At 39.2% G+C, this 27,515-nt stretch overlaps 1 protein-coding gene across 1 annotated transcript in view; it reads left to right on the top strand.

The window, feature by feature from the left end:
• The window catches only part of abcc2 (ATP-binding cassette, sub-family C (CFTR/MRP), member 2), a 36,902-nt gene extending 9,985 nt beyond the window's left edge, over positions 1 to 26,917 (top strand). Inside the window, exons 7-32 of the mRNA XM_057848179.1 lie at positions 416 to 665; positions 759 to 943; positions 1,057 to 1,234; positions 3,228 to 3,482; positions 3,584 to 3,649; positions 4,210 to 4,347; positions 4,449 to 4,595; positions 4,679 to 4,763; positions 4,848 to 4,914; positions 4,977 to 5,103; positions 10,321 to 10,497; positions 10,656 to 10,823; positions 11,049 to 11,244; positions 13,100 to 13,235; positions 13,301 to 13,403; positions 14,881 to 15,100; positions 15,184 to 15,338; positions 15,437 to 15,592; positions 22,772 to 22,971; positions 23,041 to 23,167; positions 23,391 to 23,492; positions 24,610 to 24,753; positions 24,843 to 25,001; positions 25,909 to 26,075; positions 26,340 to 26,534; positions 26,618 to 26,917. Of these exons, the coding sequence (XP_057704162.1) occupies positions 416 to 665; positions 759 to 943; positions 1,057 to 1,234; positions 3,228 to 3,482; positions 3,584 to 3,649; positions 4,210 to 4,347; positions 4,449 to 4,595; positions 4,679 to 4,763; positions 4,848 to 4,914; positions 4,977 to 5,103; positions 10,321 to 10,497; positions 10,656 to 10,823; positions 11,049 to 11,244; positions 13,100 to 13,235; positions 13,301 to 13,403; positions 14,881 to 15,100; positions 15,184 to 15,338; positions 15,437 to 15,592; positions 22,772 to 22,971; positions 23,041 to 23,167; positions 23,391 to 23,492; positions 24,610 to 24,753; positions 24,843 to 25,001; positions 25,909 to 26,075; positions 26,340 to 26,534; positions 26,618 to 26,747 (4,033 nt within the window). The 3' untranslated portion in view covers positions 26,748 to 26,917. The remainder of the gene's footprint in view (positions 1 to 415; positions 666 to 758; positions 944 to 1,056; positions 1,235 to 3,227; positions 3,483 to 3,583; positions 3,650 to 4,209; positions 4,348 to 4,448; positions 4,596 to 4,678; positions 4,764 to 4,847; positions 4,915 to 4,976; positions 5,104 to 10,320; positions 10,498 to 10,655; positions 10,824 to 11,048; positions 11,245 to 13,099; positions 13,236 to 13,300; positions 13,404 to 14,880; positions 15,101 to 15,183; positions 15,339 to 15,436; positions 15,593 to 22,771; positions 22,972 to 23,040; positions 23,168 to 23,390; positions 23,493 to 24,609; positions 24,754 to 24,842; positions 25,002 to 25,908; positions 26,076 to 26,339; positions 26,535 to 26,617) is intronic.
• Positions 26,918 to 27,515: the final 598 nt, after the last annotated feature.

Consider the following 27,515-nt stretch of genomic DNA (forward strand, 5'->3'; position numbering starts at 1 on the left):
TCGCTGACTTTTGCTATCAAGTTAGCAAATTGTTCTTTTGCTGTATATTTACTTAGCAAGCCTTTGTTTTACATCTCCTAAAATATATTCCACAATGCATAAAATGTTCCTAACCCGATCACTCCATTATTCGAATTTACTAGCTGAGAGATTAATCGATTACTGAAATAATCAATAGCTGCAGCCCTACTCATTTGTACACCCAAAAACCTCCAAACACTTGGAAGTTCCATTTCGATAAATACATGGTACTCATTGCCATTGAATCAATGATAAAAGTGCCAGTTTTAGGAAATATGACACCATCTAAAAAAAATGAAGACAAATGAAAATCTAATCAGTAAGCAGAACCCTAATTGATATTTGTGCATTACTATAACTTTTGAACAAACTTGTTTTGTCTTGCACTCCTCAGTATGGCGATAAAAGGTTACAGACAACCCCTTGTTCAGGAGGACATGTGGGCTCTAAATGAGGAGGACACCACAGGTTACATAAGCCAGCACTTCCAGCACTTTATGAAGCTGGAGTTTGCTGCAGCGCGGCATCGCTACCAGAAAAGGCTAGCCAAAAAACAAAACAAGAAATCCCCTGATGAAACATTAGTGCAAAATGGACTGTCCAGTGGACTGGGGAAAGGTGTGAGCAAGGACATTTTAATGATGGTAAGAAAAATCATGTTGTCCAAATCTTTTATTGATCCTGTGCATGCTACCATATACATTATGTGACTCAGTGCACTCATTTTTCTGCTTCAGGAGGATAGAGGTGCAAAAGAAGAGAAAAAAGGAAAGAAACACAAAAAAGAAAAGGAAGAGGAAAACTATCCAACCTCATGGCTAGTGCCTACCATCTACAGGACATTTAAAAGGGTTTTGCTTGAATCGGCCTTCTTCAAACTTCTGCAGGACCTGCTCTCTTTTGTCAGTCCTCAGCTACTGAAGTAAGTCAGTGTGTTACTTTTATTTTCTTTGAGTGGAGGGTCGTACTGCTGTTTTTTTTTTGTTTTGTTTTTTGTTTTTTTGGAAATATAATGCTTATTCTATGTCTTCCCAGGTGGATGATCTCTTTTACCCAGGACAAAAACAGTTATGCGTGGGAAGGTTATCTGTACGCGGTGTTGCTTCTAGTGGTGGCTCTCCTGCAGTCTCTCTTCCTGCAGCAATACTTCCAGCGCTGCTTTGTGCTGGGGATGAAGGTCCGGACGGCTATCATGGCTGCTGTGTACAAAAAGGTATAAACAAAAATTGAGATTCACCACACCTTCAGTTACCGGTAGTCACATTACTCACAAAAAAACTCTGATCTTTTGTCTTCAGTTGAATATCTAGGTTGTAATTAAAATATACAATGACATTTACAATTTGCCAATTTAAAATTGTGTTGGAATTTGACCTTTCAGCCAGATTGCCGGAATCACGCCAGCTAAAACCCCTGGAACCGCGCTAGCGCAAATCCAACAACCCGGCCAAAAGGCCAAACCCCGTGCGTTCACCACAGTTTTAACCCCTCATACTGACTCTATTTTAAAAGCTGTTAAAGGCTTCGAAACACAAGTTGGCAATTTATGCCAAGTCAACAGCAATCAGACAGCAAGGCAAAACCATCAAACAGACCCAGACGAAGAGGAATGCTGGATCCAGTGTCACCATATCACAGGTCAACAAAAGATTCCCGAGAAAAGATGGCGCTAGCTAAAGAATTCAGTCTTTTGAAGGCTTTCGTGGTGCGGGCTGTGGGCCGGAAGAAGGGTGTGTTAAGGCGTTGTTTAGGGTTATTGTCTGTTGTCGATTTGGCAGGAGGGTTCGGGCGTTACTGTTGTCAGGGCAACGAGAGTTGAGTATTTTGCCGTCCTCAGCGCCATGTGAGTGCTGAGTGTCAACTTCTCAGTCACAGGTTCCTCTGTTATCAGATGTTCCTTGTGGGAATGTTCTGGACTGTCCAGTGTTTGTTACCAGAAGAGCTGATGGTGATTTGGTAGTCGAGATGTGGGCTTGTAGAAGTCCTATAACGGTGCCGTCATTTCTTTCAGTAGTGAGTAATGTAATTAATTGCTTTTCTCATCTTTGCAACGCCGTTACCGTTACTAGGAATGTAAAGGCGTGCATTACAATGTGTTTCTACGTTGGTTGAATGAGGCGAGAAAAGTGAGAGACACGGACTCACGGGGAAAGCAGAGCGGGAGTGGGGATGAGGAAAGGGAGTTGTGACACCGCTGCAAGCACGATGCTAGGTGGCTCAAATAATACCTGACTGTAGCCGATAGCCTAAAAACTACAGCCACATGATGCTACAATAGATATCACATGTATAGAGAACTAGATGCGAAATAATATACTTGCCCGCGTTGGTAAACAGCCGCCATCTTAAAGCGGTAGACTTCTCAGGAAGGCTCTGTTGTAGAGAACCTTTAGAGCGAACTTAAGTTAACTTTTTATCTAAAATACTCACAAATCAGCAAAATCTTGACTCGAATCTATCTTTAAATGATCCTATGTATTTTTTTTTTTTTTAATTTTTGGGGAATGAAAAAAAAAAAAACATGAACAGTAACACTAGTTTCTTTGCCAAGTAACTAATTACTCTTACATTCAGGTAACTAAGTTACTAACTCAATTACTTTTTGGGAGAAGTAATTTGTAACTGTAATTAGTTACTTTTCAAAAGTACCAACACTGATTCCAATCACTCCAAGTCCAGCTACTCATGCTTCAGATATATTCCACTTGAATTCTTAAACGATGATTTAAAAGCTATTTATTTTATTATTTGGAGTGTTAGAGTAATACAAACAGTCAAACAGTAAATATGGGAATTCCCATCAATGGACATTGACATTTGGACTTCTTGTTTCATATGTTTGGTATCATAGTAATGATGCATATTGCGAAAAGCATGATGAAATTGAATGTTTAAAATACCAACTGTTTTTGTTCCATTTAATGTATCTGTCCATTCATGGTGATTCATGACACCCTTTGAGAGTTTTGCAGAGAACAATAAGTAGGGCGGTAGGCAATGCATGGTACGTAAACGCTGAAACGTTTAATTCAGGCTTTTAATTAAAGCTTTAAAGGAAAGCAAATTAAGATTAACTGTAATGGTTGGAGGACATTTTAAGATCATCCTAAAATGTCATCTGAAAGCCGCATCGTTTTGTGTATAATTTCTTCTTTGTAATATTTTGGTCATGCTACAGTATAAAGTATGTGCACTTTTCCCACCAGGCACTGGTGGTGTCCAATGACACGCGCAAAGAGTCCACGGTCGGCGAAACGGTGAACCTGATGTCTGCTGATGCCCAGCGCTTCAACGATGTGACAAACTTCATCCACCTGCTGTGGTCCTGCCCCCTGCAGATCGCATTGTCCATTGTGTTTCTGTGGCAGGAACTCGGACCTTCTGTGTTGGCTGGACTTGCAGTTACGGTGCTCATGGTTCCAATTAATGGACTTCTAGCCACCAAGGCTAGAAAATTTCAGGTAAATAGGTAGAGGAATGTTATTTTTTTTCTATTTTTATTTTATTTTTTTTTTTTTTATGTAAACAACTATCCTTCCTGACTCGAATGATCTCCTTTCAGATTGAGAATATGAAATTCAAAGACAAGAGACTGAAAATCATGAATGAAGTACTTAATGGGATGAAGGTGAGCGTCTGTCTTCAATGTATTCAAGGAGTACAAAAACAGACCTTAGTGGCAATGCTTTTATGATGACCCTCAGATAAGGCTGTTTGAGGTAATAGATGACAAGCAGAAAACAAAGTATTCGGAGAAGACCATTTAAAAAAAAAAAAAACATTTCTGAACTCTAGGATTTTTTTATATTAAAAGGCAGAACTCGGCTCAAACCTTAGGAAGCCATTGCCAAAGTCAGGAAGTTTCTGTAACAAGGGGAAAATAAGCATGCAAAGTAAAACAGGAAATGGGGAAACAGTAGCTACATTGTCAGATTGCTAGATCAAAAAAGCTCCTAGTCTCTGACAATCTTAACCCGGAGGACCTTCCTTTGTGCAACCACCACATGTGGCTTTTGCTTGAAAGACGAAGCCAAAGTACTTCACGAGAAAGGAAGCCTTTCTTCATTCATAGGCCATTTCTGTTTCAGTCAGTTTAAAAAAAAAAAAAGAAAGAAAGAAATCACCCTTTATGTATATTTTCACCCCTGTCATAGTCCATAATTCCCATATTCCTTTCTCTCTTGTTAGATTCTAAAGCTGTATGCATGGGAGCCATCCTTCCAAGCTCAGGTACAAGGCATTAGAGGCCAAGAGTTGACCGTCATGAAGAAGTTTGCCTACCTCACATCTGTCTCCACATTCATTTTCAGCTGTGCTCCAGCTCTGGTCAGTCCTGTCATGAAAACACTTACTAGAAAAAAGTCAAAAGAAATGTCTTTTTTGGGGGTGGAGCTAAGATTTTAACTCAATGTCCATCCTTGTACCAGGTGTCTTTGGCCACATTTGCCGTGTTTGTGGGAGTAAATTCAGATAATGTGCTGACTGCTGAAAAAGCATTCACTTCCATCTCTCTCTTCAATATTCTTCGATTCCCTCTGGCCATGCTGCCCATGCTTATTGCCGCCATTGTTCAAGTAAGGGCGCCAAGTAACATAGCGCAAATTTAGATCATATCAGTGTCCTCAAAAAGTCTTTTTCTTCTTTTTGTGCAATCTAGACAACAGTGTCAAGAAAGCGTCTTGAGAAGTTTTTAGGAGGTGAAGACCTTGAAAGTGATATTGTGCGCCATGACCCCAACTTTAGTATGTTCTTGTTTTTCCAAATAGCATATGTACAACCGTCTCCTCTCGCACACGCGCAATAAATCTATCCTATCTGTGTTGTAGATTCAGCTGTTAATATCTGCGATGGATCATTTTCATGGGAAAAAGAGGGCGAGCTCCATCTTAAAAAGTGAATGTTGTACATTAAATACACAACAGAATGTGCATACTCATATTGTGATATTTTTCTAGTGTTAATTTGGACATCAAGCCGGGTCGGCTGGTTGCAGTCGTGGGAGCTGTCGGCTCAGGCAAATCCTCTCTGATGTCTGCCATTCTTGGAGAAATGCACAGCACAAAAGGCTTCGTCAACATTAAGGTGACAGCTTTCACATGTACTAGTTGAGTTGAATTCACAGAGCCCCTAAAACAGGGGTCCTCAAATACAAATCTTGAAGGTCCACAATTATTTTTATCATTCAAGCATGGGTCCATTTATTAACGTCGGTCAAGTACAAGGTAGGTCGAAGGTGGTAAAGGTGGTTTTCTTTTGACCAAACAAAAATACAATATACATTCTGATTAAATAAAAATAAAACAACAAAACATTTTTTGACTTAAAATAAAAATACAAAAAAAAAAAAAAAAATGCAAGTACAATGTTTACACATGTACACTAAATAATTGACAAGTTCTGTCATTAAGGTCCAAACAATAACTATTGACATTACATTTTGTAACTGTAAAACACTGCTGGACAAAAAAGAAAACATGTGCAAGTAGTACAGTACATGTTCACTTGTTCAGAACATAAATGACTAGCTCTGTCATTAAGGTGCAAAAATAACAATTATTGACAGAAACTTTAACTGTAAAACACTGCTCAATGATCTTGATATGACTGCTTCAACCTGTTAATTTCTTGCCTTCTCAATTCTGATTTAGGAGGAAACATCTTCAAAAGAGCTGTGCTCTTTAACATAATGGCGTTTCACATTTTCACTTTTTATCAGAGCAACTGTCTTTAAGCATATTAAGCACATAGGTTTGGTACTTGCAGTTGGTAAAATACATATATTTGTCATTTCATTCCTCATTGAAACGGCGATTTTCGTTGTCCACTTCTCTTCTCTTGGTCAACTTTGAGCATGCCATTTTGTTAGATTATTCTTCTACTGATGGCATGTGTGGTGTTAGTGAACGTTGCTTAATGTTGTGATCTTGAACGTTGCCCGCATGCAGCGAGAGTGACTGGCTAACACGGGGAAATAAATAAATGATGTTTGCTCACAGTATGACTCACGTTCTTGAATGAAAAATATAGTACACGACAGCATGTACAAACAGATTGCAAAGTGCCGGGTGCGACTCGTGTTTGAGGTTGCTGACTCTGCTGCAGTCTATCCACGCTAGCTAGTAGCATGCAGCCGCTCTCAGCTAATCAGCGCATCCATGCACGCTGTCTCAGCCCATCAGTGCCTCCACGCAGGCTCTGTAAGCCAATCACTGCATCATTGTCATAGAGATGACAAGAGAAGTGAGAATATGGAAGATATTTCACTAAAAGTGACACTGAATTTAGTGATAGAATAGTATAGCGATAGAGCGGCGATTCATACTAATGATATATGTTGAAAAATTTTTGTTTTTTTTTTCGTGTTTTTTCGATCGTCCGTGGGTCTGCAGCAGAGGTTGCGCTAGACATTTTCGCTGTCTGTCATTTTGACTGACAGGGTCATAAAAATCCGGTCATAGTCTATTTTTACCCGTCACTTAAATTTATAAAATGATAATGATGACATATTCAATAGTATTTAGTTTTCATTCATTTTTAATTAATATTGTAACGCTTGCTTGGCGGCGAAAAATTAGACACGGAAGTCGTGGTATTTTTCTCCCTTTTTACTCTGCTTACCGCCAACAACTCCGCCCCCAAAGAAAAAGAGGCAACGATATAGACCCCAATCACCAACGTCACACAATGATCTTAATTGTAGTTGTCAGCCCAAAATCTTCTAAATATATATTAAATGCATCTTACCAGATATAAAATGACTACTACATAGTCTGTGTTGATCGTTTGGTGCCCAGATTTCTTGTCGAATTACAGCAGTCCATCTCGCTCTCATCTTCGGGTCTCTCAGAATACGGTAGATCTTCAAGTCTCTCCGCCTATCTTCTCTGTTACAGCAACCAACCGCCACACACGCCTTCACCATTTTGATTATTAATATTAACTAGCAGAAAAACACGCCGTAATAGTAGGCATGTACGTAGCGGTAATGTGTAAACATGACGAGCTGACACACAATATGGCGGCTCCAGTCAGGGGGGCGGAGTTGTGACGTCATGTGATTGGGGTCTATTCACAGGCGGCAATCTTGTCCATCAATTGGATGACGCGCTGGCACACTGGGTGCACCAATAAGAACCTCGCGTTGATGTGTCAATCACGGTGCCGCCGCCAGACCCCGGTGACGCTACAATATTCTGACAGAAGAGCCAACGACGTCATGCATTAAGAGAGACAATAGCTAATTAATATGCTAAATCGCCACCCTGTGGTCTGGGGTGTGAATTGCAACCTGTCAAAATGACGGACGGACTTCCGTCACCGTTTTAAAAAACCGGTCAACGACGGAAAATATCCGGTTAACGCGACCCCTGGTCTGCAGAGAGGTGTGCCGTGGTCCAGTCGTGGACCGCGGCCTGCTAATTGAGGACCCTGGCCCTAAAAGGACATCAACAGATACAAAATAAATTTACACTATCTGGTGCACACGAGAAACATTCTGGTGCACACCAGATAGTATGTGATGCGCACTAGAAATTATCTGGTGCGCACCAGAAACAATCTGGTGACAATGTAATGGTTATGATGTGCAAATAATGCACTAATATCTTTATAGTTGTGTCCAAGATTGAAGTAAAGCTCAACTAAATCCTGTATTATCATTTTTAGCACGCTGTTGGTGTCGAATGCACGCCTGCAGTTTGTGGCCTATTAAAGGGAACTTTCTGGTGCGCAAGATTAGTTTCTGGTGCATTTCTGGTGGTTCAGATGGTTTAAATTGATTTTATTTCTGTCGATGTCTGTTTAGGGGCTCCGTAGTTTGTCGGACTATAAGCCGCTACTTTTTTCCTTCGTTTTGAATCCTGCGGCTTATAGTCCAGTGCGACTTAATTGTTGATTTATTTAGATTAATAGGTAACACTTTATTTGACAGTGGTGTCATAAGACCGTCATAATTCTGACACTATCATGGCATTACTGAATGCTTATGACAGATGTCATTAAGTGTCATCCGGCAAATTATGTCAGTAACTCCATTTATGTCCAGCTCAGATCTTTTACATCCATTCAAAAGTGAGATAATTTGCCGGATAACACTAAATGGCATCTATTATAAGCATTCATTAATGCTCATGACAGTGTCATGTCATGTTTATGATTGTCTAATGACTGTCTTATGGCAACACTGTCAAAGAAAGTGCTAGCAAATACCATAACTAGCAATCCATGAAACAACTGGAGAAGTAGCTGAAGAAATAATTAGCACAGAACATGAATCTTGATTGTTATTTATGTCTGTAGCGCAGCAATACATGCTAGGAGGCATGTTGGACAGTAACAGTGTTGACAGCAGGTGGCAGCAGAGGTTGACCGGAACAGTGATCGCCAAATGAAGCGTCTTGAAGCAATGAAGCTTTGCAGCCAATTGGTTCACAGCTTCATGGTGGTTCATTTGATCTTATGACAGTCATATGATGCTGCTAATATCATTTGGTGTAAATATCTCATAATACAGTGAGGACAGCTGCAGCTTATAGTCCAGTGCGGCTTATCTATGATCAAAGGTTGTTTTCATGTCAAATTTGGTGTGTGGCGGCTTATAGTCCGGTGCGCCTGAAGTGGGAGAATTACGGTGCATATATTTCAAACAACACAAAATTTGCAAGACAACGTATTCACCGAAAACATATCTTAATACGATTTGTTTTGTTAAAAAAATTATTAATTGGTTGATAGATTCATTCATCATCCATTTCACTTATCCTCATGAGGATCATGGGGTTGCTGGAACCTCTTCCATCTGACTATCTAGAGTAGGTGCAGTACACTCAAAACGGTATGTCAGCATTTCACAGGGGAAAGAGTCTAGCAACAATTCATGCCCAGATTTTCACCGATGGACAATTTGGTGTGGTTAATCAACCTACCATACATTTTGTTTGGATGTGTGTGGAGATCTGAGTAACCGAGGAAATCAACAACCACGGAGAAAACATGCAAACTCCACACAAAAAGGCCAGAGCCGTGGGTTGAGCTCAGAAGTGTGAGGCGTGTCATCCACTGTGACACCATATTCTAAAATATTAAATTGATTATAGTACAACTTAAAAATGTCTTAGAAATAATCTTACTCATAATGATATGTGTTACTTGACATGCATCAGGTGTATAATGTTTCATATACTGTATGTGTATTAAAAGTGAAGTTAATGCAATTCAATGTGTACAGCACATAAAGATGAGTTGGTATCACCGACATGTTTTTTTATTTTTATTTTATTTTTTAAATTTAAATACTTACTCTAATCTGCAACAATCTTGATTTCCCAGACTAAGTTTGATTAATATTTAGTCAATGTGTGCTTAGAGTGTCATTCTGATCTAACTTGAAAGCCATACTATCTGTTGAGCTGCATTGAATTACTGTTTACAGGAGTACCTCGACATACGAGCGCATCAACATATGATCTTTTCGACACCCGACATAAAATTTGACTTGTCATTTGTCTCGACATGTGACGATACTCTCAAAATAATAAATTATTTATTACAGCGTCGCAATTTAATTGTTTTCCCGCAAGACGGACGCATGGCGAATTTTCTTGTGAGAGAAATTAGCAAGGGTCTCAAGAAGGTTAGTGCAGGTGGTGAAAAAAGGAAAATGGTGACGCATAGCATTGAAATTAAGATTGGAATGATGGAAAAATATGAGCGTGGTGTGCGCATCAGTGAAATGACTCGACAATACGGCCGGAATATGTCTACGATCTCGACAGTCCTCCTCCGACCTCGTTCGCCAGTCTTTGTACGTTAAGGTCACAATTATTATTGTTGTAACATCAGCAAGGAAGTCACCAGCTTTGTCAGGTTTTTAAACATTTCTTTCAAAATTTGTGCAACACAACACGGCTAATGTCTGCTGGAGCAGACACCAACAGCAACATGAAAAAAACTCAAAACTCTTCCGCACCTCTCTCACTCGTCAGTTACACGGTGCGTTCAGCAACAGCATGCAAAACACAAATGCAACATTAGAAACCGTTTCGTTAGATGCTATTATTACTATTATATTATTATTCCGGTTTGTTTGGCTATGTGAAATTGCTATTTGTAATTCTACCAGCAGTATGTATTTAGCATTGTTATGGGAAAATCACTTGACATATGACCATTTTGACTTACAAACCAGGTCCTGGAACGAAATAATTCGTATGTAGAGGTACCACTGTAGTATTATCTCACATTAATTCCTGTACATGTTGAGTTAACAATTTAAACCTTTCATTCTGTCTGCATTTACAGGGTTCTCTTGCCTTTGTACCACAGCAAGCTTGGATCCAAAATGCCACTCTTCGGGATAACATTATGTTTGGTTCTCCCCTTGAAGAGAAGCGGTTCCAAAAGGTGATCCAGGCCTGTGCCCTGGCTCCAGACCTGGACCTTCTTCCTGGGGGTGACATGACTGAGATTGGGGAAAAAGTAAGAAAATGTTCCAAGGAGTAGCAAATTTAAAAAAAAGATATTTTAGTTTTTTTTTTTTTTTTCTCAGTGTGTAAACATGAAATGCATTCACTGAGATTGCAACCTTTGATACTTTTTTCCATGTGTTTATTTTGTTCTTCTTTCTTTTGTGGTAGGGCATCAACCTTTCAGGGGGTCAGAAGCAACGTGTGAGCTTGGCCAGGGCAGCTTACAGTCAGGCTGATATTTATCTGCTGGATGACCCCTTGTCTGCTGTTGACTCTCATGTGGGAAAGCACCTTTTTGAAAAAGTCATTGGACCTAACGGAATACTCAAAGACAAGGTCCATCCTTTGCACAAACAGCTGCCATTTGGTTTTCTGTTATGACATATGCATGAATATAATGTTGACTCCTGAATAGTAATGGGGATAAAAAACTGTTTAACTGTTCAAACACAATAGTGAAACCAGAACATATACAGTACTGTAGTAAAACTGACTTCAATGGGTTTCAATCAATTATAAGTCAACCGCTGAAACCCTGTGTGTGTCTTTTTGTTAATGCAGACCCGAATACTGGTGACTCATGGTGTCAGTTTCCTGCCTCATGTTGATGAAATTGTAGTGCTCGTCGATGGAGTAGTCTCTGAGGTTGGATCATACAACACCCTACGTGCGAGCAAAGGCGCCTTCTCCGAATTTTTGGATACATATGCCAAAGAGCATAATAATGATAATAAAAATGGCACCAAGTCGGATTCAGGTAATCCAATCTTTCGGTACAATGCAGTATGCCTGCCTGACCTAATATTTGATACTAGTGTTGCACCGATACCATTTTTTTGGCCCAGATACCGATACCTGGCTGTGCCGTATTGGCTGTTACCGATACCATACCGATACCACTTCGATACAATATACAGTGGGGCAAATAAGTATTTAGTCAACCACCAATTGTGCAAGTTCTCCTACTTGAAAAGATTAGAGATGCCTGTAATTGTTAACATGGGTAAACCTCAACCATGAGAGACAGAATGTGGAAAAAAAACAGAAAATCACATTGTTTGATTTTTAAAGAATTTATTTCCAAATTACAGTGGAAAATAAGTATTTGGTCACCTACAAACAAGCAAGATTTCTGGCTGTCAAAGACGTCTAACTTCTTCCAACAAGGTCTAACGAGGCTCCACTCGTTACCTGTATTAATGGCACCTGTTTTAACTCATTATTGGTATAAAAGACATCTGTCCACAACCTCAGTCAGTCACACTCCAAACTTCACTATGGCCAAGACCAAAGAGCTGTCGAAGGACACCAGAGACAAAATTGTAGACCTGCACCAGGCTGGGAAGACTGAATCTGCAATAGGTAAAACGCTTGGTGTAAAGAAATCAACTGTGGGAGCAATTATTAGAAAATGGAAGACATACAAGACCACTGATAATCTCCCTCGATCTGGGGCTCCATGCAAGATCTCACCCCGTAGCGTCAAAATGATAACAAGAACGGTGAGCAAAAATCCCAAAACCACACGGGGGGACCTGGTGAATGACCTACACAGAGCTGGGACCACAGTAACAAAGGCTACTATCAGTAATACAATGCACCGCCAGGGACTCAAATCCTGCACTGCCAGACGTGTCCCCCTGATGAAGCCAGTACGCGTCCAGGCCCATCTGCAGTTCGCTAGAGAGCATTTGGGTGATCCAGAAGAGGACTAGGAGAATGTGTTACGGTCAGATGAAACCAAAATAGAACTTTTTGGTAGAAACACAGGTTCTAGTGTTTAAAGGAGAAAGAATACTGAATGGCATCCAAAGAACACCATACTCACTGTGAAGCATGGGGGTGGAAACATCATGCTTTGGGGCTGTTTTCATGCTAAGGGACCAGGATGACTGATCTGTGTAAAGGAAAGAATGAATGGGCCCATGTATCAAGAGATTTTGAGTGATAATCTTCTTCCATCAGCAAAGGCATAGAAGATGAGACGTGGCTGGGTCTTTCAGCATGACAATGATCCCAAACACACAGCCAGGGCAACAAAGGAGTGGCTTCGTAAGAAGCATTTCAAAGTCCTGGATTGGCCTAGCCAGTCTCCAGATCTCAGCCCCATAGAAAATCTGTGAAGGGAGTTGAAAGTCCATGTTTCCCAACGACAGCCCCAAAACATAACTGCTCTAGAGGAGATCTGCATGGAGGAATGGGCCAAAATACCAGCAACAGTGTTTGAAAAGCTTGTGAAGAGTTACAGAAAAGGTTTGGCCTCCGTTATTGTCAACAAAGGGTACATAACAAAGTATCTAGATGAACTTTTGGTATTGACCAAATACTTATTTTCCACAATGATTTGCAAATAAATTCTTCTTCGGGCTGGATCGGCCCCCTCTGCCGATACTGGCATTGTTATCGGTTCATCTTTATTTGATAAAAGACATTGTTTTAGTATAAAAATCTTAAAAATATCAATTCTCGGTGATAATTCTATTCAGGAAAAAAAAGTACTAATGCAGATTGATAGTGAATGGGTTCTGAATATATGTGCGTCATGAAAGCCGAGCGAGAATAGTAAATTACAATTGTCTGCATTATAAAAGAATTGTGTGCATCTTTTGCAGATTATGGCCAAAGTGTTACAGAAGAAGGCTTGGTACCGGAGGGAGATGATGCCCAACCAGACACCCCGTTAGAAGACGCTGTAACTGTGACTCTGAAAAGGGGAAACAGCATCCGCCGCAGTCAGCGTAACAGCAGGTCCAGAATATTTGTGCAAAAGTGGGAGATAAAATACTCAATTGCATTGCTTTGTTCATTTGTAGTTTTAGGTCTGCAAGAAATGGCTCCATAAGGAAATCTGAAAATGCAGAAGAAATGAACAAAGGCCAAAGGCTAATTGAAAAGGAAGCTATGGAAACAGGACAGGTAATAGTTTCTGGTTTGTTTTGTTTACTACTAACTTTTTGAGAAAACTGTACTTCTAAGAGTAGCTTTACTAAACCATACTTGAGTAGATTTGTGAAGAAGAAACGCTAATCTGCTACTTTGGGCTACACTAGTCGTAACATTTTTTCCTCTTTATTCTAACTGTTAGATTTGACTTTGCCAGCAATGGCTCCCCTAGTTTCACCAATGGGATGTCGCAAGAAAACAATATAGCATTCAGACTCAAGCTTGCCGTTCTATGATCACGCCGGCCTGTTCAATCACATGGCGCCTTTAAAGCACCGTAAAAAATAACTATTTGACATAGAGCACTACTGTCAAAATGGCTCGAAAGCGCCGATTCTAACCTCTCTCTGTCTTTATTTGGCACTGATTGACCACGGAAAACCGGAAATGTTATGCTTTTGATTTCATATGGGAAATATGTTTTCTCCACTAGTGGGCACTAATGCTTTTTTGGACAAATGCTGCTTCATTTCTGTAGATTTTTTTCTCTCACCCTAATTCAATGATTTATTTATTTATTTTGTTTGTAATTCTTTGGCTTAATATAGTTATGTATAGGTTATAGTACAGTATGATAATAACAGTACATATATATATAACATACCGTATTTGCCCGACTATAAGACGGCCCTGATTATAAGATGACCCCCTCTTTTTCAAGACTCAAGTTTGGAAAAAAGACTTTTTGAACACCAAATTATTTTTTATACAGAAAATAATTACAGTACAGCCGAAACAAATGATTATAACAATATATTTGAGAGAAAAATCATGTTATTTGGCCTCATTCAAATCTTAATATCTGAACATTTTAAATATGTAAACTAAAGTGCAATCACATTCGTAAATGAATGGCTTCTGGTTTTTGAAATGTAAATAAACCAATCTATTGTGATAAAACAACAAAATTGCAATAACTGCATTAACCATCAAAGTGAAGTCTAACTGCACCTGTAGTCTTGAAACAAATCTGAATAAGGAAAAACATTAGAATAAAATAATGCAAATTGGTTAAACTTGAGAGTAGCTGAGATCTGTCATGACAGAAGATCGCTTTAATGATATCTGGCGACATCTAGCGTTGTGAATGGGTATAATGTCTAAACCGGGAATAAAAGACGACCCCCACTTTTTCAGTCTTAGTTTAATGCAAAAAACACCGTCTTATATTCGGGCCAATACGGTATATATAAGGGGAAAAAATACCATTGTTTAAAAAAACAAAACAAAGTCATACATCAGAAGCAGTTACTCCCAATGTTACTCACAGCTTGAGTATTTTTTTTTTTCATCAAATGGTTTTTTTTACTTGTACTACTTGAGTAATATTATTTTGAAGTAACGCTACTCTTACTTGAGTAAAATTTTTGGCTACTCTACTTCTTCTAATATCTGTTGACAAATAAAGGAGGATATTTCATGCACTGGTTCTGTTTTTAATCTCCAACAGGTGAAATTGACAGTCTACCTCCAATATCTGCGGTCCATGGGCTGGGGATATGCTGCTGCAGTCTTCCTAGTGTATTTCATCCAGAACGTTGCATTCATTGGCCAAAATATCTGGCTCAGTGACTGGACTAATGATGCAGTCGAGTACTACAACATGACATACCCTGCAGAGAAGAGGGACACCAGGGTGGGAGTGTTTGGCGCTTTGGGAGTGATTCAGGGTAACAGTTACTGCTTGGTACAATGAATCAGTTTGAAATGGTTAAAATTTGGCTCTCATATGGACGCAATCTTTTTATGGCAGGCCTCTTTGTGTTCCTTGGTACACTGCTATTGGCCAATGCCTCCGTTGCAGCATCTCGGATCTTGCACTCGAGGCTGCTCGACAACATATTGCGTGCTCCAATGCTTTTCTATGACACTACGCCCATTGGAAGGGTGGTTAACCGCTTTGCAAAGGTTGGACTTATTCAAATCCAAATACTTTAAATAGAGTGGTCTTGATTGTGCTTCTTCCATGAGATTACAAAAAAAATATATTTTATGTTTGTCCAAAGGATATGTTCACAATAGATGAAGCCATCCCACAGTCATTCCGCTCTTGGATCCTGTGTCTGCTGGGGGTGCTGGGGACCCTTTTTGTCATCTGTCTGGCCACTCCCTTCTTCACCATTGTCATCATTCCCCTGGCGGTGGTGTACTTCTTTGTCCAGGTGAGAGGGATAGAATACACACTGATACAGTTGTGGTCAAATGTTTACATACACTTGTGAAGAACATAATGGCATGGCTCTCTTGAGTTTCCAGTTATTTCTACAACTCTGATTTTTCTCCGATAGAGTGATTGGAACAGATACTTCTTTGTCACAAAAAACATTCATGAAGTTTGGTTCTTTTATGACTTTATTATGGGTTAACAGAAAAAGTGATCATATCTGCTGGGTCAAAAATATACATACATGGATCTGAAAAAGCGAATCACTGACTTGAACAAGTCAGGAAAGTCACTTGGAGCCATTTCAAAGCAGCTGCAGGTCCCAAGAGCAACAGTGCAAGCAATTGTTTGTAAGTACAAAGTGCATGGCACTGTTTTGTCACTGCCACGATCAGGAAGAAAACGCAAGCTATCACCTGCTGCTGAGAGAAAATTGGTCAGGAGGGTGAAGATTCAACCGAGAATCACCAAAAAGCAGATCTGCCAAGAATTAGAAGCTGCTGGAACACAGGTGTCAGTGTCCACAGTCAAGCGTGTTTTGCATCTCCATGGACTAAGAGGTTGCCGTGCAAGAAGGAAGCCCTTGCTCCAAAAGCGGCACCTTAAGGCTCGACTGAAGTTTGCTGCTGATCACATGGACAAAGATAAGACCTTCTGGAGGAAAGTTCTGTGGCCAGGCGAAACAAAAATCGAGCTGTTTGGCCACAATGCCCAGCAATATGTTTGGAGGAAAAAAGGTGAGGCCATTAACCCCAAGTACACCATGCCTACCGTCAAGCACGGTGGTGGTAGTATTATGCTGTGGGGCTGTTTCGCTGCCAATGGAACTGGTGCTTTACAGAGAGTAAATAGGATAATGAAGAAGGAGGATTACCTTCAAATTCTTCAAAATAACCTAACGTCATCAGCCCGAAGATTGGGTCTTGGGCGCAGTTGGGTGTTCCAACAGGACAATGACCCCAAACACACATCAAAAGTGGTAATGGAATGGCTAAATCAGGCTAGAATTAAGGTTTTCAAATGGCCTTCCCAAAGTCCTGACTTAAACCCCATTGAGAACTTGTGGACAATGCTGAAGAAACAAGTCCATGTCAGAAAGCCATCAAATTTAACTGAACTGCACCAATTCTGTCAAGAGGAGTGGTCAAAGATTCAACCAGAAGCTTGTGGATGGCTACCAAAAGCGCCTAATTGAAGTGAAAATGGCCAAGGGACATGTTACCAAATATTAGCGCTGCTGTATGTATATTTTTGACCCAGCAGATTTGATCACTTTTTTTCTGTTCACCCATAATAAAGTCATAAAAGAACCAAACTTCATGAATGTTTTTTGTGACAAAGAAGTATCTGTTCTAATCACTCTATCAGAGAAAAATCAGAGTTGTAGAAATAACTGGAAACTCAAGAGAGCCATGACATTATGTTCTTCACAAGTGTATGTAAACTTTTGACCACAACTGTATATGGGGGAAAAAACATGATACTGTATCGCTAAGAACGTAATGGTAAATGATACAGTGGTTAAGGAATTCTCATTCACCTGCTGATGACGCTGCATCAAGAGCAACGTGGGTTTAAGCATACAGTGATCCCTTGTCATGTGGACCCCCCAACTCTCCACCCGAAAATTGAAAATTCACGAAGTAGAGGCAGAGCTTATTTGCGTTTACTTTTTTTTTTCTTTTTCTTTTTTTAATTACCGTATATGTTTTAATAAGTGGTTTCGAAGCACTGCAAATGTAATAATTCTGATATAAATAAGAGACATATGAAAGAAAACAATGATTTGTACATGTTCACAGTACATGCATATATCTTAACATTTCTCATAGACTTCACTATCGGTTGACTGGAAACGGGGCGTTGGGCGGCTCCTTAGGGGGCCAATTTCAAAAACTTATAATTCAAATATTTTTCAAAACCAAAGCCGCTAGCGACCTAAAACCAAAACAAGCACCTCCCTTAGGCATATATGGGTCTCTGTAAGCAGCAGCATGAAAAAATTCCAAGTCGAATAAGTTTTTGCCCAAAATAGCGATTTTTAAAAAAATGTTTATTTAGAGCAATTTTGACACAAGTTTTCAACAGCTAATAAATCCATCAATTTTCACATTAGAAACTAAATACTTGAGGAAAGCATGCAGAATCATCTTAATTTTACTCAACAAAAGCTACATTTAGCATTTTGCTATATACAATCACAACTTCTGATTGAATTGAATTCCGATGTTACTGTTGCCTCAGCACGTTTAGCCAACTATCTGGCCCTTGTCGTTTTTAGATTGAAATTTTACATAAAATAAAACACAAAGGCCTTTTTTGTATGGACGCAGAATGTCTAAATTACTATTTTTTGCCCAAAAAAACGGGCAGTTGGCCGAAAATGACCTGATTATTTGAATGTAAAGTCCCGCTATTGTATATAGATACAAAGAGCTTTTTAAATTGAAAATTCTTGTAAATTGATGAGTAAAACCCACAATTTATGAACATGATATGAACGTAAAACAGTCTAGTTTATTGGTTAAAAGCAAAAAACTGGGCAGTTATCATTCATTTTTCGTGAAAATTTTAAGGTAAAATTACGCAAATTTTTTGCATTCATTTCATTTCATTTTTTTTTTTTTTTTTTACGTTTCAAAGTGCATGCATGGTGCTATTTTATATAATAATTACCTTGAATCCTCAACCAAATCACTCTTGAGACATTCCTGCCTTCTTGTATGCACTAAAACTTTCACCCTGTTTCCACCTAAATCCGGCGTTACAGCACAGCACATTTTTGAGTTTATCGCAGTGAAATCTTCCGCGACGCTCTGCCTGGCCTGGCCCCTTACGGGAAGCCGTGGCACAATGTCTGTAGGAGCTATCTCTATTATTATTTTTATTAATTGGAAAAATTCTACGATGGACTGAGAGATGAGACTTGGAAGCGCGAAATACTGAGGGATCATTGTACTGTATTGCTCAAGGATACTTTGAAATGGTCCACAGGGCAGGAGACTTGAGCTTTAACTACACTTATCCAAGGCAAAAAAAAAAAAATTACTTTTACATGACATGTGTGGCGTAAATCACAAGTCTTAGCAAACCCTGCATGAACATCATACATTTTGCTAAAATCAAAGAGTGAAAATGTATTTTCAGTTCTGTCTTACCGAAATTGAGTTTTGACATCCTTAAACAGTACCATCCATCAAACACAAATTGAAATAAACTGGTTTAAATGGTAACTATATCTAGGATTTTAATATTTTCTTTTATTTTTTAATTGGATGGAATTTTACTTCAATAAAATTATTAAAAAACATCACCCATTTTAAAATAAGTTGGTTGATTAGAATTCAATCATTCATTTTCTACTGCATTCTGTAACATGGGTATGCTTCCTTTTTTGCATTGTCAAACATCAAATCCAAGTTTTTTAAATTTTATGATTTGATAAGGGAAGGGACAAGGGAATTGAATTATGATTTGAGAGGGTACAATCCGTTTACCTATGACCATGTTAGAACTACTGCGATTGGCTGGCAACCAATTCAGGGTGTCTCCTGCCTACTGCCCGAAGTTAGCTGGGATAGGCTCCAGCACCTCCGCGACCCTCGTGAGGAATAAGCGGCATGGAAAATGAATGAATGAATGAATGTTAGAACTACCTTCAAATCATTTTCGATTACCAGCATAGGCGCTCGCCTCTGGAATGCTCTTGATCCTGCACTGACCAACATAGGGTCCCTAGCAGCGTTTAAAAGAAAATAAAGGACAGTATTCTCAGTCGCTACCATGATTGACCTCCAGTATTGAAAAAAAACAAAAACGCACGAGAGTCAAACAAAGGCGTTTTGCCAGACACACAGACACCACATAGTGTTCCCATAACAAATAGTGGAGTAATTTATGAGCCTAAAGATAAGGTAGTCGTAACATGCCCTAATAATCAGCTCTGTCGCAAAGACAGAACATTCAACTGCTGACATACGTGAATGCTGTCCACCTTTGATTAAATCTGCAAAAATTGTGTACAAATGAGCTGCTAAACTGGTCGCTAAGTACACTGGACAGGATTTTGTCAGCAATGCGACCTACATCGAGCCAACGCCCATGTACGGCCAACACTTTCACGTCTAGATTTAACAAAGCAGACAATCTCACCCTAATCAATGAGCAAACAGATGATTGACAACTTTACCCAAGTGTTACATCGAATCAGTGAAAAAAAATATATATATATGTAAAAAAAAAAAGAAAAAAACATTAAAAAAAAAAAATACTGTACATGTACCACAATGTGAAATGCCTACTCTATTATGTAATGATGTGCGTCCTTGGTCTAATGGGTACGGGATTTGATAAGCCCAGGCTTCTCCCGTCAGCCCTTGTCTTTTCTTCGGTTTTCTTCGGGTTGGTCATATCACAATGCTATCTTGTAACTGTCAATGTCATGATACCGATGATGATGACAATTAGAGCTGGGAATCTTTGGGCACCTAACGATTCGATTACGATTACGATTCAGAGGCTCCGATTCGATTATAAAACGATTATTGATGATTGATGCACCCCCCTCCTTTTTTTCCCTCTTTTTTTTTTTTTTTTTTTTTTTTTTTAATGTTTTGTACATTAGTTCCAAAATTGTTCAAAAATACTCTCAGGCTAAACCACACTACTATTTCAGTATCAAGTTAACATATAGCAGTAAACAAATATACAAAAATAACATTAAATAAAAAACTCCAGTCCCCATTCTGTATCAGCAGCTTTAAACTACATTCAATTAATTTAATGTTGTGAATCAACCGTTAAATTTGTTAAAATTGCTACCGTTATTCCATAATTTCCCTTTTGTCTACTTTCGACATGTGAAAGTTTTAAAACTATTTTAAAGATTTAGGAGTATTTTAGATAAAAACTTAATTAGGTTTGCTTGGAAGGTTCGCTACAACAGCCTTGCAGGGAAGTGTACTGCTTTAAGATGACGGCCGTTTATAACACCCGCATCTAGCTTTTTGTAGATGTGCTGCTAACACTACCAAATCTATATTACATCTAGTCCTATACAGTGCCTTGCAAAAGTATTCGGCCCCATTGAATCTTGCAACCTTTCGCCACATTTCAGGCTTCAAACATAAAGATATAAAATTTAATTTTTTTGTCAAGAATCAACAACAAGTGGGACACAATCGTGAAGTGGAACAACATTTATTGGATGATTTAAACTTTTTTAACAAATAAAAAACTGAAAAGTGGGGCATGCAATATTATTCGGCCCCTTTACTTTCAGTGCAGCAAACTCACTCCAGAAGTTCAGTGAGGATCTCTGAATGATCCAATGTTGTCCTAAATGACCGATGATGATAAATAGAATCCACCTGTGTGTAATCAAGTCTCCGTATAAATGCACCTGCTCTGTGATAGTCTCAGGGTTCTGTTTAAAGTGCAGAGAGCATTATGAAAACCAAGGAACACACCAGGCAGGTTCGAGATACTGTTGTGGAGAAGTTTAAAGCCGGATTTGGATACAAAAAGATTTCCCAAGCTTTAAACATCTCAAGGAGCACTGTGCAAGCCATCATATTGAAATTGAAGGAGCATTAGACCACTGCAAATCTACCAAGACCCGGCCGTCCTTCCAAACTTTCTTCTCAAACAAGGAGAAAACTGATCAGAGATGCAGCCAAGAGGCCCATGATCACTCTGGATGAACTGCAGAGATCTACAGCTGAGGTGGGAGAGTCTGTCCATAGGACAACAATCAGTCGTACACTGCACAAATCTGGCCTTTATGGAAGAGTGGCAAGAAGAAAGCCATTTCTCAAAGATATCCATAAAAAGTCTCATTTAAAGTTTGCCACAAGCCACCTGGGAGACACACCAAACATGTGGAAGAAGGTGCTCTGGTCAGATGAAACCAAAATTGAACTTTTTGGCCACAATGCAAAACGATATGTTTGGCATAAAACAACACAGCTCATCACCCTGAACACACCATCCCCGCTGTCAAACATGGTGGTGGCAGCATCATGGTTTGGGCCTGCTTTTCTTCAGCAGGGACAGGGAAGATGGTTAAAATTGACGGGAAGATGGATGAAGCCAAATACAGGAAGATTCTGGAAGAAAACCTGTTGGTATCTGCACAAGACCTGAGACTGGGACGGAGATTTATCTTCCAACAGGACAATGATCCAAAACATAAAGCCAAATCTACAATGGAATGGTTCAAAAATAAACGTATCCAGGTGTTAGAATGGCCAAGTCAAAGTCCAGACCTGAATCCAATCGAGAATCTGCGGAAAGAGCTGAAGACTGCTGTTCACAAACACTCTCCATCCAACCTCACTGAGCTCGAGCTGTTTTGCAAGGAAGAATGGGCAAGAATGTCAGTCTCTCGATGTGCAAAACTGATAGAAACATACCCCAAGCGACTTGCAGCTGTAATTGAAGCAAAAGGTGGCGCTACAAAGTATTAACGCAAGGGGGCCGAATAATATTGCACGCCCCACTTTTCAGTTTTTTATTTGTTAAAAAAGTTGAAATTATCCAATAAATGTTGTTCCACTTCACGATTGTGTCCCACTTGTTGTTGATTCTTGACAAAAAATTAAAATTTTATATCTTTATGTTTGAAGCCTGAAATGTGGCGAAAGGTTGCAAGGTTCAAGGGGGCCGAATACTTTTGCAAGGCACTGTATAAATGATATCCACCGTAACATTATATGGATGTACTTTGAAGTAGCTTTTCGGCAGCATTCAGGTATGTTGTTGTGTTTTTTTATCTTGTTGCATGAGTTGAGCTAGAGCCGTGAGTTGAGCATTGGCATTACCCGAGGGGCCGGGTAATGGGAAGCATGATGTTTAGCTACTCTCGCTCCGTTCCGTCCCGAAGACCGCGCGGCGCGCTGAGTGTTGTGTACTTCCGCTTTACTTCGCATATTTTAATAATCAGAATTTGAATGTTTGTGAATCGTTCTCGAATCTTCCACGGCCGAATCGCGAATAATCTAAGAATCGGAAATTTTGCACACCTCTAATGACTATATACAAACATACATTGTAATGTAATGTATTTGGTGTTCTTGTTATAGGCACTATGGGTTCTAAAATAGTGGTAAATGTGAACCCCCCCCCCATCCTCATTTTTAAAATGTTTTTTTTCCCCTCTCTTGACCTCTTCATTCAGCGTTTTTATGTAGCAACATCAAGGCAGCTCCGACGCCTTGACTCAGTGTCACGCTCTCCCATATATTCCCACTTTGGTGAGACAGTGTCAGGCCTGTCTGTGATAAGAGCTTACGGCCATCAAGAAAGGTTCCTTCAGCACAATGAAACCACCATGGACGAGAACCTAAAAAGTGTCTACCCTTGGATAGTATCAAACAGGTCAGGGACTCATTGATGAGTGTTGCTCAGTGGTGGTGAAGCTCTTATGCATGTTTGTTCCATGTGTAGGTGGCTGGCTATTCGTTTGGAGTTTGTGGGAAATCTGGTGGTGTTTTTTGCTGCTCTGCTTGCCGTTATTTCCAGGGATAGTCTGGACAGCGGCCTAGTTGGCCTTTCCATATCCTACTCTCTTAATGTAAGTAGCCCTGATGCTAATGACAAAGAAGGCTACATATAATGTACTTTTATCCAAATGTTTTACCATGCCCAAAGCACTTTACATTACCTTAAGAAACTTCGACAGTGGTAGCCAGTGTCGGTTGCCGGATGACGTTTGCTACCCACTGTGCCACGTGCACACAAGATCACGTGACACTGTTATTGTAATGCCTGTTCTGTTTGTGATTTGGGATTTGTAGGTAACCCAAACACTGAACTGGCTTGTTCGGATGACATCAGAGCTAGAGACCAATATTGTTGCCGTGGAGCGAGTGAGTGAATACAGCAGCATTGAAAATGAGGTAAATACATCAATGCAAAAGCGACATAGCGGCTGGCAATGAATAGCACTTTGTTTCTACTCTCATTGCAAGAAATACATGTTCAGCACATGTTCAGCACATTTTAATATAAACATAAACTGAGGATATATAATAAGGATGCAACGTTTAACGATTAAATCCATTAAAATTGATCAATATTAATATTAATGTGAGGCTGCTCGCGCGTGGAAGTGATTAGAGCAAGAGAAAGTTCACTGCTACACTCAGGTTGGGTTGCTGCTGAATAAATAATATTACAAAATGTTGTTAGATCCAGCGTGCCTCCGTCAGAAGTGAGTGAGTAAAGGAAGCCAATTGTTTGTATTCTTTGTTGATGAGACGTTACTACGGTACTTAGCACAGAGCACAAAGCTAGTTAGCGATTATGCTAATCAGTGTGTTAAGTGTCCGTTTGTATTATGTTTTGGAGAAGCATATTAGCACTTGAGTTATTGTTAGATTCTAATTTTGTCTCATTTCTTTTTATAAAGAAACTACACACATAAACCCATTCATATAACAACTTAGTCTCCTTTCAACACAAACTCCCATTCAAACTCATACAAGAGTGTGTTCGTTGAAACTGTTTGGTAAAGAAAACAGATTCATTACAGTCTGCCTCCTCATTCAATTGTGTTGTTTAGTTTGTTTAATGAATCATTTACACAATTTATATCCACACTTTGCCCACAAGTAAAAAAAAATGTCAATCAGCAACACTTTTTTTGTTTAATTTGAAGGAACAGGACTTTTGTCTGATTTGTGTACTGAGAAATTATTTGTTTTACACTCAGAACCTTTATTAAAAACGTTAACAGGTTGTATGTACTTAAAACATTACAGTTGTAGACTACAGTTAAGTGAGGAAGCTGTAATAAGATATTATTTTTGAAGGAAATAGTCATCCATTTTGTCTTTATTGTTACTTACAACATGCCTAAAAGAACTTCAAGTTAAATTGTGAATGTAATTGAAAAAAGTGACATTTATCCGATTAATTTACATGAACTTACATGACTATATCTCTTTGACATCTCTTAAAATAAACATCTTCACATAGAGGCCCCACTTTAGTGTGACATTTTTGTGACTGTAGGCCAAGTGGGTGACTGATACCCGACCAGCAAAGACGTGGCCTGAGGCAGGAAGATTACAGTTTGAAAACTACAAGGTCCGTTATAGACCCGGGTTGGATCTAGTACTGCATGGCATCTCCTGTGACATTGGTTCCACTGAGAAGGTTTGGCTTTAATTTTAAATAAATCAAATCTGAATTTAATCAGTTAATCAGAACTATTTTATTAACTCAAACCAAATTTTTGCTTGCAGATTGGTATTGTGGGCCGCACGGGAGCTGGGAAATCTAGTCTGACCAACTGTTTGTTCCGAATCATCGAAGCTGCTGAGGGTCGCATTCTCATAGACGGTGTTGATATTTCCAAAATAGGCCTACATGACCTAAGAAATAACCTGACTATCATACCTCAGGTACACACACGATACGAGTGTTGTTTTTGGCAGCCCTTTAATTTTCGTTTTAGTCTAAGTCTTTTGGACGATAATACATATTAGTCTTAGTCTTAGTTTAGTCATCTCAAAATGTGTTTGTCTTCGTCTAGTTTTTGTTGACGAAAATTCAAGACTAATTTAGTCCAGTTTTAGTCGACGTTTACTCAAAATATTTTCGTCTGTAAAATAAATAAAAAAAAGACTCCAAAAGATAAATAATTAAAGGTTTCCAACTATTTCGAATGAACATTGACGGACGAGCACATAACGCAGCACCAATTTGGTGATGATGCACACTCGGCAGCATAACAGTACATTATTTTCAATTAATTATACCTACCTGGATGCCACAAACTGTAAGTAAAAAAAAAAAAGTTGTCCGAGAGTTAAAGAGTACGCTGCCTTTAGCAATAGACTGTTAACGCAAATGCTATTCTAACACTACGACTTACATTTAGTGTGTTATAATCACTCAGCACAGATCTTTAAAGGCTAAAGCAACATTGAAAACAAATCTTACCATGTGTGCAAGCCTGCAGACTGGAGGGCAGCAGCACGTCACATGAGTGACACAGCTAGACACTGCTACGATTCAAGCTAACTACACATAAAATGTCAGACAATGTGAACATTTGTCGCTATTGTGCATTTTCTTTTCTTTGTTGTCTCGTCAGACGAAAACTGGCATTAGTCTTCTATGTTTTAGTCTCCCAAAACACGTTTTTAGCTCTTTATCGTCTCATCAGCGTCATATAAAATTGTTAGTTGACGAGATATTTTCCTTATAGTCAGTGACTATAACAAAAACAACGAAAACAACACTGCACAATACCATTATCTTACATGGCTCCAAATACAGATTACTGATTATGTCAATCCGGTGCAGGATCCAGTGTTGTTTTCTGGAACCTTAAGGATGAACCTGGATCCATTTGACAGATCCAGTGACGAGGAACTCTGGAGAGTTCTGGAGCTCTCCCATCTTAAGGACTATGTAGCAGGGCTGCAGGAGGGATTGCAGCATGAGGTGGCAGAAGGAGGCGAGAATCTAAGGTAGATCTTGGTTGAGCACATTCCTTCAAAGATCTCTGTATTCCTAGCAGAGTTCAAATGTGTACTATTTTAGCAATTTAACCACATCTTATGATATGACTGTTAAGTTAGGGACCAAGACCTATCATGGATAGCGCTAAGTAGTGAAAGATAAATGCCCATCTCAATTCTTTTTTGTAAGGATACAAACATTTGGAAGACGACACAATATTACCAACCTAATGAATTCATTCATCTTTCCTTTGTGTCCCTCAACACACTCAGTGTTGGACAGAGACAGCTGCTGTGTTTGGCCAGGGCACTGCTCAGGAAGTCCCGCATATTAATCCTGGATGAGGCTACGGCAGCTGTGGATCTGGAGACTGACAACCTGATCCAAACGACAATCAGGAAAGAGTTTACGCACTGCACCATTCTCACTATTGCCCATCGCCTGCACAGCATCATGGACAGCTCAAGGTTGATTGTTGTCAATTTCACTTATTTATGCTGCATGTGGCCTACGGGTACGCAAACTAAATATCTGTGTTCCTTGTCCTCAGGGTGATGGTGCTCGATGCCGGTAGGATTGTGGAATTTGATTCGCCGAGTAATCTGCTTGAAAAACGAGGTCATTTTTATGCCATGGCAAAAGATGCTGGGATAACGCAAGCAGAAATCACAAGTCTATGATTAATTTTTTAATTAATAAACAGTATTCCTGTTGAAGTTAGATTTTTAGAGGTTGAATTATGTCTTGAGGTTAATGCTTTTGTATTTATCATAAACTTGTCAATCATATTTCACGTGTAAATAATATTGTATATACAGAAAACAAATGTGAATAAATGTGTTTTTTCTCGAATCCTGCATATTGTTCGTTCTGAATGAAATCTTGCCAAATGTAGAATCATCACTTCACGCTTTAATGCAACGATTAGGATTTTTTAAAAAAAATTATCCCCCATTACCCTTACAGGGCACTCATTTAACTGATTGGCTGCCATTGACGGAACTAGACGTCCAATCCATTTGACTGTGAGGGAGCATCCAGTCCAATGGAACTAGACGTTCAATCCATTTGACTGTGAGGGAGCATCCAGTCAAAATGAATTGGACTAGCACTGTCAATGGCACTAAAACATGAGCATTCACAGCCAGTCTTCCTGATTTAAATGAATTAGACTTCTATCGCCATCAGTGGCATGCAACGTGTTAAACACAATGTCGTAAGTGTCAGGAAAAAAAAAAGGTTTTATTTACCAAAAATAAATTAAAAGGAGATTTAATCTTTGGCTCCAAAGAGATATATCCATAACTGGAAGATTATTTTTTTTCCCTGAAGTTCAAGGTATTTCCAGTTTGATATACTCAAGAGGTGTCTATGCACCTAAACAGACTACTTAATTTCATTTGGAAGAACAAACTACATTAAATCAAATGGATGTTTTGATACATAAT

This window comes from Corythoichthys intestinalis, chromosome 10, assembly GCF_030265065.1.
Source record: "Corythoichthys intestinalis isolate RoL2023-P3 chromosome 10, ASM3026506v1, whole genome shotgun sequence".
Classification (NCBI taxonomy): Eukaryota; Metazoa; Chordata; class Actinopteri; order Syngnathiformes; family Syngnathidae; genus Corythoichthys; species Corythoichthys intestinalis.